We start from the raw sequence: 13,803 nt of genomic DNA, 5'->3' as shown, positions 1-13,803 counted from the left end.
ACAGTTTAAGTTAGCCAAAATTAAAACCATGACATTTTTTAAAATACTATGATATTTTTAAAAAAAGTTGTATACAAGGTAGCATTCTCCCTTGGCTGCACTACAGTTTTTGCCAAGAGAAGAAAGAAAGTGAAAAAAGCCTATAGAGTATTCCAGACTTTTCACAGGAATGTACCATTGCCTGAACTAAGAAACACAGCCTTTCAATGTCCTCAGTTTTTCTTGATTACTTCAGTATATCAGCAACTAGTATTATCTCTTCTTTTTCAGATGTTATTGACTGGTTTTTTCTCTCTAAAAGCTGAAAGGCAAATACAAACTTCCATTAGTTTTACGCATAAGATTAAGCTAGCCTCTACTTATGCAGAATTCTGAGAATATTTCAACTTTGTTGCACAACTTATAGAACTATTGCACTTCTTCATTTCTCAGACGATAAGCTCTCCCTAGATGGATACAACAGTAATATTCTGGCAACTTCATAAAGCTGACACATGATTTTTTGCTTGCCCTTGAAGTAGACAGAACATGTGTGGTTTTTTTTTTTTCCAATGCATCACGCAGAGTACCACAATTAATGTGAAGGAATTAACTTCACTAAGGTGTTGAAACAGATGAGTACACACTGGTCTGAAGTTTAACTAATTGACCAGATCATGAGAAATTACTGGACATAACATGATAAACTGCTGGGCAAGGAAAGGGTGCAAAGTGATCTACTGATCAGTATGCTGGTCTGGTCAAAAGATGTGTGTGGCCACTTCAGTCTGTCCAGCTACCTTACAAAATCCTAATTTGAACTGTTTTCTGTGTCATCTTGATTTCTATCCTGTAAATGTAACTTGCTAGTGAACTTCATTGAAGCTGGAATAGCGGGCGAGTAGGAGAAGACTTGCACCTGAAAAGACCCAAGGTGAGAGCTGATGACCTGGTGGGGGACCCAGGGTCCAGAGACAGAGATCAGATGCGAGGAACTTGTGAATTTATGGTTATTGTGAATGAAGAGTGAGGATATATGCACATCTCACTGGCAAACTTCAGCCTTGTTCAGCCAGAGAGGAGCAGCAAGACTGAGATGTCTGGAACCCTATTTATGTGTCTGTACCTGCAGTAGAGTCTTGTAGGTATTTTTCACATCTGATATAAAACAGAAAGAGAACTTACCTCAGGATTTGTATTACTCAGCTCACAAAATGCATTTTTAGGCTCTGGGATTTGCGGAAATATTGCTTTCCAAAATTTAGTTCTGGAGATCAGAAGAGGTGGAATAGAAAAGAAAAAAAGAGTAACCAATGTGTCAAAAACATTGCACCCCTGAACCTATATTTATGTTCCTCTTCCAGAATAGAAGTGAAAAAATCTACCTTGACTCAGCACAGAATGAACACTAAGAAAAAAAATCAGGAAAATACAAAAAATTTGGATGATAATAGTTTTATTTTTGGTTTAAGTTTCACTAGTATTCATTTTCTTTGGAAGGAAAAGGAACACCCAATTGTCTTGCTCATTCTAGTCAATGTTGCAGATTCTCTATTGATAATTACAATAAACCTGTGTGCTTACAACAAATTCAGCAGCCCAAGAAAACAGAAAATCTATTGTGTAGACAGTCTTCATTGCAAATATTCAGAGCAGCTATACTGTTAATATAAGTAATCACATATAGTTGTTTTTCTTGCAATATTGACAGAGAGGCCCTGGAAATATTGTGTGGATCAGCCAAGGAAGGACTTTAAACATCCCCATTACAGTGATAGTCTTAGTGTCACTCATTTGGATTGATTTCAACTATAATGCAAATGAGAAAATATTATCTATACCATAAAGACACCTCTACCTTATTTGTTAAAGCCTTGCAGGTGTTTCACAAAGCCATACAAAATAAAACAAATGCATAAATCAAGTTTACCTTTTGCAGAACAAAATCAAGACAGTCACCGCTAAGAGTATTGCAAATGCTACCACAAGTAAAATCCATAGTGAGGAAGACATAATTTCTTTATTTCCTGAAACAGTCATAAGGTAGTATTATTAATAAAGTGGAACAGATGAACAGCTGCATCAGATGTCTACTCTGGTGACTGAGTAGTGAATGTCAGCCTCAAAGGTTTCTTTCAGAATAAAAATCTGCTGTTTAATTTGGTACCACAGCCTGCTTGTCCGTCCCCTGCAGTAAGCAGGTATGTGCTTCAGTTGCAAATGTGTACCATTTTATACTGATTTCCAGTGTTAGTGTTTTAAGAGATGTGTTAATTCTCTTCTTCCTCTTCTTTTCAGTAGTGTGGAGGGACACAAAAAGTTCACCAATCCTTTATATACCTGGGTGCCCATAGGAGTTCAGCAATGCGTTAGGTAGACAGAACATTGCTGGGAAAAGAGCAGCATGGATTTGTTCTTACCAAACTCAACAGGTGCACTCCATTCTCCCCAGGCTGAGCTCACCAGGCAGGCACTGCCAGCTGCTCTCATTTTCAAGAGGTACTTGTTTCTCATACTGGATCTTTGAAATGTGTGACTATTCCCTCCTTCCTAAAAACAGAATAAAACTGAGTTGTTTTTTTTTTTTTTGTGGTCTAAGTATTGATAATATGCAAGTTCTGTTTACCAGTGGAACTTTCATAAGGCTAGAAGAACATTACTCATTAAAGCAGATTGCTGTTACAAAGCAGAAAAACCCTACATATGCATGTTTATTCTGTACATATTATGTTCGTATCTGTGTATGTCCTTCAAAAAATAATCACTCACTCTGTAAACTTTTTGTTTAGCATCTTTTTATCCTTTAAATTGCATCCTATAATTTCTTATTGTATAGTCTGATCTACTGATAATTTCAGCACATTGACAGAGGCAGAAAGATATTTTGAACTGTCTCATTTCAACACTGCTAGAATTGAATGATTTAAGGAATAAACTCTCTGCAGACACCTCATTTTCCCCAGTCAATGCATTATGACTGTTCAGGAAGAGCATAACTTTCCAGCCAAAATGTTAAAATACGCACAAGAATGCAATACTTAGTGTTACTGAAATTTGCTGAAACATTCCTGCTCTTGGATACTTTCAGGATAGAGATGGGATGTGCAAGCTGCACAATTAGAATACTTCCTTCTGTATGTTGTATTAGAGGTATGATGTCCTTCATCCCAGAGGATCCCAAGGGGCTTCTGCGGCCTTTGTTTTTCATAAACTAAATTCCGAGGAAGTGTTTTCTCTGTGCCTCTTTTCTGTGATAGATGTGTAAATTCAAATTCTAATCTGAATTTAACAGTTGACAATGCAATGTAAAAGGGAAGCTTTTCCAAAATACTTACAGAATAGTATTAAAGTTCAGTCTTGAATGTATAAAAAATGGCATGTATCATGATGATTTAGCAGTTTGACACATTCATGAAATTTAGAAATAAGGAACCATAAAGCATATGACACGGAGCATATACTGATTTAAAGGCATTTGCATAACATTTACTTTTCACAAATGATTATAACACTACCATGTATTGTTGATAAATAGAACAAGCAGACTTACTTGTATACTTCTATATTTGGGGTTTCCTTCAGGATCATCCTGTAAATTGAGAAAAAAATCCCAAACTTTTATTTTTATGATTGCTTGCCTTGTGTATAGACAAGTCATTTTTATAGGTAACTTATTGTATTATTTAATAAATAATTTTTATCTACTCTCCCCTTTTCCTGCATTGCACTTTCTTATTTACCTGACAGTTTGTTCAAAAGAACTAGTAATTCATCTAACATTTAGTATCTAATCCATAATTCATATATAATGCCAAGCTTCTATGGTAATTAATTATTCTATGGGAAAATATTTTTTTTCTTTACCACAGGAGTCAAGAAATAAATTTTATTTCAGACTGGTGATTACACTGAAACATAAGTGAACCAGACATGAGCAAAAACTGTAACTTTATTTTTACACCAAGGAAAAAAAAAAAGATAAAAATCTGTGAAATAACTTTTTAGTTTGCATCTAGTGTTTCTATTTTACAACAAATATCACTATCTTTAATTACAAATACTATGTAAATATTGTTTCTTTTTCCCTCAGATGAAAAATTTCAGATCAGACATATTCACAGGTAACTTAGGCTTTCCTCTAACTACTCTTTTGATAGAACAAAATCCTCTCATCCCTTCTGAATAACCATAATAACTACCATGAAACACAGTGATCACACAAACTACAGACTGCAGATTATATCATCTCCAAGTTACATGGTTTTTAAATAGTTTTGCATTCTGTATTTCTCCATTTTAAAACCAAAATTCAACTAATCCAAAATTGCTTTATCAAATAACTGCATGCTTGCTCATGTGGCACCTGAGCACGAGTTTAAAAAGCGTGTTGCTGTACAGGACAGCTTCTAGAATCTGTAGCTAAGCACAAACATCAGTTTAGGAGAAAGTGCAGCACTATGATTTCCTTTTTTTTTTTTTTTTTAAGTATATTAAAGGGTAATGTGTTAAAAACAAACCAAACCAAACAAACAAAAATGAAAGAGAAAATGCGTATGATAATTATAAGAGATTTCTTCCTTCAGGAGATGGTGCCATCAACCTACTAACCTGACCTGATGGAGATCTGTTGCTTGCTAGGGGCCAGGGTCTAGGATGCTGCAGGAGCACTGCCAAACTAGTGAACTATTACCCCTTCCTGATCTTCTCTGTGGACACCAACGTTATAGGAAGGAGTCACCTGAATGGTTTCAAGGGTGACTGTAAAGCTCTGGAGAATGGTCAAGGGCAGGAAGCACAGATGGTGTCTCCTTAGTCCTTCCAGTGAGATAAAGGCTTAAACAGAATGACACTCATCCAGAGTGGCTGATGTAACAGGCAGACTTTGGCTTTTACAACACTGGGACCCTTTTAGAGAAATGGAAACTACTGAACTGGTATGAAATGAATCTCATCAAATAACGTGTCTTTGCAAACAGGCTTGCTAACATGGTCCCTGTACTCTGTGTAGAGAAGTGTCTTGAATACATGGAGCTCTGCCTATGGACAAATAAACCAGTAAGAGAGCTTGTGAGTATGCATCAAAAGCTAGACCAACACAGGCAACAGTGTAGGAGGTGTCTGTTCCAGATCTTCCAATCAAGAGAGGGAAGCAGGTGAGATTGTCTTCAGGTGGCTTGAGAAAATCTCACAGCCACAGGCCTTGTTACTCAAAGGAAATGGTCCTAGAGGGCAAAGTAGCTGGTTGATCTACAAGGACAGATTCCTCAGAGCACAGAATGGTCCATTCTGATAGGCAGAAAATTGAGCAAATACACCAGGTGAGCAAGGCAGAACATGAAGTGTGAGCTCAAAGACAGAAAGTATGGATTCAGGAAAGCCAAAGCACAGCTGGTTTAAGTCTAGGAAGGGACATGAACACCAGAAAGATTTTTATGAATGCACTGGCAGCAAAAGGGAGATTAAGAAGAATGCAGACCTCTCGCTCCCCGAGTGGGGGAAATCTAGTGACAAAAGACTTACGAAAAGCTGAGGTATTTTGTTCCTTTTTAGCTCAGTTTTCACTGTCAAGATTTGCCTTCAGGTTTTCCAAATATCCTGATGAATAATGCCTTACTTAAAGCATTGCTGAAGTAATCAAAACTCTCAGCAAATTCCATTTTTCAGTGTCGGACATGAAAAAATATGGTTGAAATTAGGTTACTTATGGTGTTATCCTTTGTTTGTTTGGTTTTGTTTGGTTTTGTTTCTTTTGTTTGCTTCCTCCAAATTAAAGCAATTTACAATTGTGCAAATTTAGTTAATAAGTCTGATTGTAACACTCCATGTTGGTCATAGTGTATTAGTAAGCCAACATAAATTTATATCTGGTGGTGGTAAAGCAGTCAATTTTGCAATTCAATAATTGCTAGACCTTGATATAATTAGTAACATGAAATTTGTTAATAATTGTTAAAAACAAAAAGCTAGGCTAAATGGGAACTGAATATTCTTTATAAACCGAATATTAAGCATATTAAAAGACATTAAGAAGCATGTATTGCTTTGCTGCAATGCACTTTTATTCCAAATGTCACACAAAGGTCTCTCTAAGCTTTCTTTGCTGTAATGGCCAAGGGATTCAGAGAAGTAATGCAGTTTCGTACCAGTTAGTTGGGCTTACAGAAAAACTCATCTGTGCAGTAGCGAGCCCGATCCAGACTAAGAAATCCCAACCAGAAGAAATATAAGGAAGATTCATCCGCTAAGGGGCTCAATCTGGTTGCAGCACTAGCCGGGTTTTCCTTTGTAGTCACTATCTGCCACCCTGTGGTCATTTGGCGCAATTCTGCCACAGTTACAACAGTTTAGGTCTACTCTTGCAGTGGAAACACAGCAATCTCCTTCTTTTCATACTGCTGCAAAAAGACTTGTAAAGCCAACGTTTGAATTAGACTACCAGTAGCTTAAATGATCTCCTCGGTAAACTGTGTTTAGTCACACTGCCTTTCTGCTTTCTCTCACATTTATTTGCCTTTTATTTAACGTTACAAGGTTTCAACTCTTGGACTGACAAGTGTGTTACTTATGTATGATACCTGGATAAGCTATTTACATTTCATATACAGGGAAATTTTATTCACCTCCATCAATGCATACTTGTTAAGTGGATGCACATTCCTCTGTCCCATATTTATAGCTCAGCAATACTCTTTCATATAGATGCAGTCACTACTGGAAGGACTCCAGTCCAGGACAGCTCCAAGAGGTTTTAGTGATGGAAGTGCATTTTCTGAGTTTTGTCACAGTCAAAGTTGTGATATGTTCAAGTTCATTAATTAACCATGATTCTCCTCTTAGTCCCATGCAGTTACAGTCATCCAGTGTGTCTCATACAGAGGAACATGGATTAAAAAAAAAAAAAAAAAAGGGGGTGGGGAACAGCATGACATAGTAGGATGTCTGAAAGTTGCAACCACAAAGGAATATGGTGCTGTATATGAGGAACTTTATTTTCCTTTTATCCATTTATGCTGCTAAATGCGAACATATATGTTAATGCTAAGTGTAGGTGAAGAAATCAATCTTACCTTATATTTCATGTTGATTTCATATCTAAAACACTTGTCTATGTTAGAATGACTTATTTGTGGTCGTTGCCATTGAATTATGCAATCATTTTTAATTTCATCACAGTCGACAGTGATATCTGATGGAGGCATGAGCTTTTCTGAAATGATATTACCAAGAATTAAAATAATTAAAATTTTCTGCATTGTTTTTGTTTTGTTTTATTTGTTTTTCTTTGAAAGAAGAGATTGTAATTGCAAGTAACACTTTGTCGTAGTTTTCGGCTATGTCTTTAATGTTTTTTGCAGATCTCAAGGAGAAAGTAGTAAACATGTAAATGAATCACTATTGGGTGTAAAAAGGAAAATAATGATTATTCTAAACAATCCCATTGGAGAGATATCTTCCATAAGATTTAGTTCCCAAAACAATCTCTAGCTCTCTTCTCGCTTCTTTGCTCTGGGAGAGACTAACTTGCTTCTGCTTGACCTTAGCTACATTGTTTTGGGTAAGTCTAATATCTCTGCTTCTGTCTCTTGTCCTTTTTGTACGGGGGGTAAGAGGGAGGCAGGGAAGAGAGAAGTTGTTGCAGCTTCCTCTGGTCTTTGGCCAGGGGGGTCCTTGTGCTGTTTAATTGTAAATATCTATAAATACTGTAAATATTGTATATTTGTACATATTCATTGCATTCCATTGTAGATTGTACTTTTGCTTGTAAATACAGCTTCCACTTGCTTCCCCCTGAGCTAGTCTGGCAAAGTTAATGTTGGGAGGGAATTTTCAACCCACCACACACCTCTGTGAAGAAAGATAGTCACTGTTATTTATTTTTCTTAGGAACAAATTTAGGAATAATTAGATGACTTAATTTTTTTAAATCCTGTCCCCAGGATTAGGAAAAAGGAACTAAGCCAGGAGACGTGACTTAAGAGCACACCAATATACAAGCTCCCTCTATTTACTTTTCTAGATAAATAAGGCAGAATAAGGATGCCTTTTATTGCAAACGAAGCTGATGCTAACCCTAAATTAGGAAATCCAGGGATAATTTCTTTTTTCAAGCCTCCTTACCTGGTGCTTCTGTGACATGATGGTGTTGCTTGCTTCGTGTTGTGAAATGTACTGCTTATTCCTCCCTTCTAAAAATTAGCCATACAAATTTAAGAATTGTACTTCACTTCCAAGAATCTAGACAACTTCTTCATGTCTCCTCTAATACCACAGATGCCAGCAAATATAAGAGACCGTTTATATTTTGATCATTGCCAAGGACTTGATCATTGTAACGGCAAAAGGCAGGCACTTATGTCAGAAAGGGAGATAAAAGGCTGATGGAGGAAAACTTAGTTTCAGCTAGACTGTTACTTTACATTAATATGTAGAGATAAGAGTGATCTATTTGTGATGGGCTATTTGGTCAAAGAACAGTCTTGTTTCATTTGTCATGCGTGATATTATCACTCAATTCCCTCTCCTCGTAGAATGAAGCTTGTTTGTCCATTTTAGGAGGCAATACCAAAACCAGTGAAACTGAAAAACAAATACTTTGTCACAGTTAAAGTAATTGCTTCCAAGTAGAGCACCACATGTGAAAAAGCATATGAAAACCTGGGGTATTTTCTATACATAATAGTTTCTTCAACCAAGCTTGTGGTGCTCTTGTATGCTACCCACACTGGCACTGAGATGGAGAAATCTGTGCTCACATAAACTTCCTAAAAGTCTCCTCTCTTGAAAGGTGTTTGACCATTATTGAAAGGACTGCAGGGGGAAGTACAATCTTTTAAGACCTGTGGACCTTGCTGGAGAAAGAGCTAAACCAATAAGAGTAGATTGTTAAAACATCTGAGGTGGGCTGCATCTGTAGATTTTTCTAGCTTAATTTTCATCATTGCTCTTTTGCTTGGGGAATAGGTTGTCTCAAAGAGGCTACAGTCTCTTGACTGCATGTGAGACAGTGTACTTTGTTCTTTGTCAGGGATAAATGCTCTGCCATCCTCATGCAATAATGAAAACAAAGAAAAAAAGTAATTATTTACTTACCAATTGTATACAGTTGAAGGTACTCATCATAGAACTGGATTAGGGAGTCTTTGCTAGACCCATTCACCACGAAGTAAGCTTTTTCAATCTCTATGCTCACGTTTCGGAATCTACATCCTGTGTTTCTGCCATTTTCATCTTTAATGTAAAGCTCACATTCCGTTACATTGTCAGCTCTGCATGTAGCAAAGTATTTTAGTTAAACATGGACAGTATGATCTGTTGAATGAGAACCCTTGAGACTTCCCTAGACTCAAGCATACCTACTCACCTTGAGTTCTGCCAGTAGAGAAAATACTGGGTATCTGCTGGAGCATCCCTGCCTGCTTGCCAAGTGCAGTTCATGAAGGAAGTGTTATAAATCACACAGGAAAAGTTTTCAATGGCTGACCCATTCATGCCTGCAAACACAGGAATATCCATGATGAGGAAAAATTGTGTGACTGTACCAAGCTGGAGAGTCATAGCACATGCTCAGGTATGTTAGACACCTGCATCTCCACCTGGTTATTGATTGGATTAGGAAGGACTTGATTCATTTCAGGTAGTAACACTGGAAGGTATTTACACTGACAGATTCAATGAAGAATTTGTCATGAACTAATCCTCAAAAAATAAGATTGCAGCTGCAAATTGATAGGACAAGTTTCAAGGGAGCCTGAACTGCTCTAATAGAGGCTGACACCTAAAGTGGCTGCCCCTGTATGGTAGGTACAACCAATCTGACAAACACAAAAATCCTGACAGACACCTAACAAAGGGCTGAGGCTTGGTAGGAGATCACAGTATCGCAGTATCTCAGAGGCTGGAAGGGACCTCAAGAGATCATCAGGTCCAACCCCCCTGCCAGAGCAGGATCACTTAGGGTAGTCTGCACAGGAACGCATCCAGGTGGGTTTTGAAATTCTCCAGAGAAGGAGACTCCACAACCCCCTTGGGTAGCCTGAGATGAAAATGATCAACTTTACACTTCATGGACATTGTTCTATGGGGTTTGCCCTTCAACTAATTAGTACACCCTTGACTTTGGGTATAAATGGAGTCCTGCTACAGAACCATTTTGAGTTGGTGTCCATGCAGCAAGCAGTTGGATGCCTTCCCCTTAGAATGGGATGCCATCTGAGGATACTTCCACAGACTGAGTGCTCACACCCCCTTTGGTGAGTGTATATTTTGGGTACCCTGAGTGGGAGGTTTCCCCTTTTAAGTGCATATACACACTTTTTAGCTCATCTTTCTAGAAAGAATGCTCCTTAAATCTTAACGTTAAAGCTTAATTGGTTGTGCAGCAGTGTATTCCTGACTGGCATCCAAACCTGTAGTTTAATTGTGTGGGATGGACTGATGAGTAATTTTGGTTACAATAATAAATTCACATTTTGGGTGGCTATTGCAGTCTGCTTTGTGGGGGCCTCCACAACAACCTATGCTTTGAATTGTGCCTATTTGAAATGAAACACTGATGCCACAGTGCCAGAAATTGAAACATTTGCCTGTCATCCTTCAGCACCCTGCTGTAGCATTTGTATTTAAAGAATGTTATTCTGAACCCTCTGAAACGAGTAGAAAGCATGAGGAACTTTGGCCAAATGCATGGAAAGAGCTTTGAACTCCAGAGGAAGAGAACTTTGCTAAGGCAGAAGTAATACATGCATAGGGAACTGAATAATCCCAAGAGGAAAACTTCATTACTTGCTTTGAAGTATCTGCAGCTTGTGGAAGCCAGTGAAAGAGAAAACTACTTCACTTAATAAACATAATGTTTACAAAATAGGAAAAGCTCTAAATGTATAAGCAATGAAAAGGGACTAATTTGAAGCAAAAGTTGCTTTTTCATCAAGTCATGACATTTCTCATGTAATCCATTTACACAAGATCTGATTTCCAGATTTCCTGCCTGCTGTCAACTATTTGGATTTGAATTGGAGCTGCAGTCTGAATCTTATCTGCAGCTGAATTTGAAAAGGAATCCCCAAAATAATAAGGGCTTCTATGTGTACACTGGTCAGGAAAAAACTATAAAGGAAGTTTATTGGCACTAATAAATAATACAGAACTAGTGACAACTGATATCAAGAAGGCTGAGGGACTCAACAAATTTTTGCCTCACTGTTTACTGGCAGTCACTCTTCCCACATCTCTCAAGACCCTGGATCTCAAGGTGGGCGACTAGGTGAATGGAGTCCCTTCCATCATAAGAGAAGATTAAGTTTGAGATCATCTGAAGAACCTAAGTCCACGTGACCCAATGAGACGCGTCCTAGGACCCTGAGGGAATTGACTGTTGTGTTTTCCAGGCCACTCTGTATCATATTTTAAAAAATCCTGGTAGTCAGGTGAAGCACTGGTGATTGGAGGAAAGTGAATATAGTACCCACAAACTTCATGAGGAGGATCTTGGGACCTACTGACCGGTCAGCCTTGCCTTCATAACTGGTATAGACTTGCAACAGATCCTTCTACAAGTTATGTTGGAACATATGTGAGATATGAAGTTGACAAAATATAACCAACGTGGTGTCACTGAAGGCAAATCATGTTTGATCAATCTAGTGTTTATCTACAATGGAGTGATTGCATCTGCTCGTAATGGAAGAGCAATAGATGTCATCTACCTGGATTGCTGTAAGATTTTTAGCATGATGCCCCACAATATCCTTGTCTCAAAAATGGAGAAGTGTAAGTTTGACAGAAGGACTGTTCGATAATAAGAAATTGGATGAGATTATTTATTTCCCTGTGCATGTATTACTTCTTGTGTCGGTGTGAGCCGAAATTCCCCCCCCACCGACAATAACCAGGCCAGCCCAGTCTGGAAGCAAACGAAAAGCTGTATTTACAAGCAAAGTCTAAAATCTACAATGAAATGCAATGAATATGTACAAATATACAAAATTCACAACATTCACAAATATATACAATCAACAGAAAAAGCACAATCGATCTCCCTTTGCTTCCCCCCAAGGGGACCCTCCCAAAGGGGCCTCCCTCTCCCAGGAGCTTCCCCCCCAGACCCCCCTGGACAGAGAAGCAGAGTTAGTTAAGCAGAAAGTTGTTAACTTAGCTGCCAAGGTCAGTACGTGTTATCTTCAGCCAGAAGAGAAGAAGAAACAGCAGCCAGACAGCCCAGCAACTGCCCCCACTGCCGAACGCAGAATGTGCAGAGTGCCTACTTTGTTTTGGGTAATAGTTCTTAAACATTTCTATCTATCCAATGGAAGTGTTTAGAACAATCGTTATTTTGCTTTCTTACACCCAATAGTGACTTATTTACATTCTTTCACTTTCTCTGTTCTGAACTTTGCAAGGAAAAATTAAAAAGACAGTTTCAAACCACCACACTTCTGCCTTAGCAAAGTTCTCTTCCTCTAGAGTTCAAAGCTCTTTCCATACATTTGGCCAAAGTTCTTCACATTTTCTACTCATTTCAGAGAATTCAGTCTGTCTTTTGAACTTAAAAATTTGTCATCTGCACAGAATGAGATGTCTCTCACCAAGGTTCTCTGAAAACAGTAGAAGAGAGAGTCATACATTTCAGTCCATCAAGACCATGATTTCACATGAGTTTTTTGAAGGCAAGAATTTCACAAGAACAGATAGACACATGCTTCAATAGAAAGATAGATGTCAATAAAATCTAGAAAGGACTGCTAAAACATAGACATCTTATTCCTAACAAGAATACTTCCTCTCCCCCCCCCCCCAGTTACTTAAGGATGTGAAGGAAACAGAATAAGTGTAATGATTTATCTCTGTTGACTTTCCATAGCAAATTTACCATTATATTCTTGGTAAAATCTCCTGCAGTCACTGAACACTAGTCTCAGTGAAATTCATGCTGCTCATCCAACTCAGTTCCATTTCCCACTGATTCAGCAATAAATTATTAACAGGTGAAACTGACATCTCTGCTGCAAGCATCACATAATAGAAACAGAAAGGAACAGGACTGATTCCTGCATGTTTGAATGCAGAGGTTATTTACTTGGCGTTTCTAAGACTTAAGCACAACTGTCCGTAGTGATAAGCACATTATACTCCACTTCAGATGAAGTGTTGTACTTACACTCTGTGCAGTGCCAACCAACACACAGCTGGGTGATCAGCAACATCCACTGGGTCATGAAGATGAGTGCAAAAGGAGCAACCATCTCTTCCTCCTTGGAGACAGAGAACAGTGAGACTTGCTCAAGGTTGAAGTACGAACCACTCTCCCCTAAATTTGTGTAGTCTGGCCTGCTCATGTGCCTGCTTGTAGTGGTTTGAACTAGTCCCTAGATTGCATGCTAATTGTGAACAGGAAAATTCTAGAGACTTCTGAGTATAAGATAAATAATGTAAGGGATTGGATACAGAATAATAACAATAGATAGGTAAATATCACAGTATCACAGTATCTCAGAGGTTGAAGGGACCTCAAGAGATCATCAAGTCCAACCCCCCTGCCAGAGCAGGGTCACTTAGGGTAGTCTGCACAGGAATGCATCCAGGTGGGTTTTGAAAGTCTCCAGAGAAGGAGACTCCACAACCCCCCTGGGCAGCCTGTTCCAGTGCTCCGTCATCCTCACTGTAAAGAAGTTTCTCCTCATGTTGAGGTGAAATCTTTTATGTTCAAGTTTGAACACATTGTTCCTTGTCTTATCACTGTGAACCACCAAAAAGAGCCTGGTCCCCTCCACTTGACACCCACCCCTCAGATATTTATACACATTGGTCAGATCCCCTCTCAGTCTT

The 13,803-nt window shown here is 38.4% G+C and overlaps 1 protein-coding gene across 1 annotated transcript; it reads right to left on the bottom strand.

The window, feature by feature from the left end:
- Nucleotides 1–226: 226 nt before the first annotated feature.
- Nucleotides 227–13,220, bottom strand: LOC128973684 (granulocyte-macrophage colony-stimulating factor receptor subunit alpha-like). Its single transcript, XM_054390070.1, has 9 exons — nucleotides 13,136–13,220; nucleotides 9,341–9,470; nucleotides 9,070–9,245; nucleotides 7,047–7,186; nucleotides 3,530–3,568; nucleotides 2,400–2,529; nucleotides 1,910–2,006; nucleotides 1,165–1,246; nucleotides 227–301 (listed from the first exon to the last, which is right to left on the bottom strand). The coding sequence occupies exons 1-9, from the start codon at nucleotides 13,218–13,220 to the stop codon at nucleotides 227–229; spliced, it is 954 nt and encodes a 317-aa protein (XP_054246045.1).
- Between the last annotated feature and the right edge of the window lie 583 nt (nucleotides 13,221–13,803).

The sequence above is a fragment of the Indicator indicator genome, chromosome 1 (assembly GCF_027791375.1).
Source record: "Indicator indicator isolate 239-I01 chromosome 1, UM_Iind_1.1, whole genome shotgun sequence".
Lineage (NCBI taxonomy): Eukaryota > Metazoa > Chordata > Aves > Piciformes > Indicatoridae > Indicator > Indicator indicator.
The sequence above is the reverse complement of the archived record's forward strand: the minus strand, read 5'-3'. Positions and strand labels throughout refer to the sequence as shown.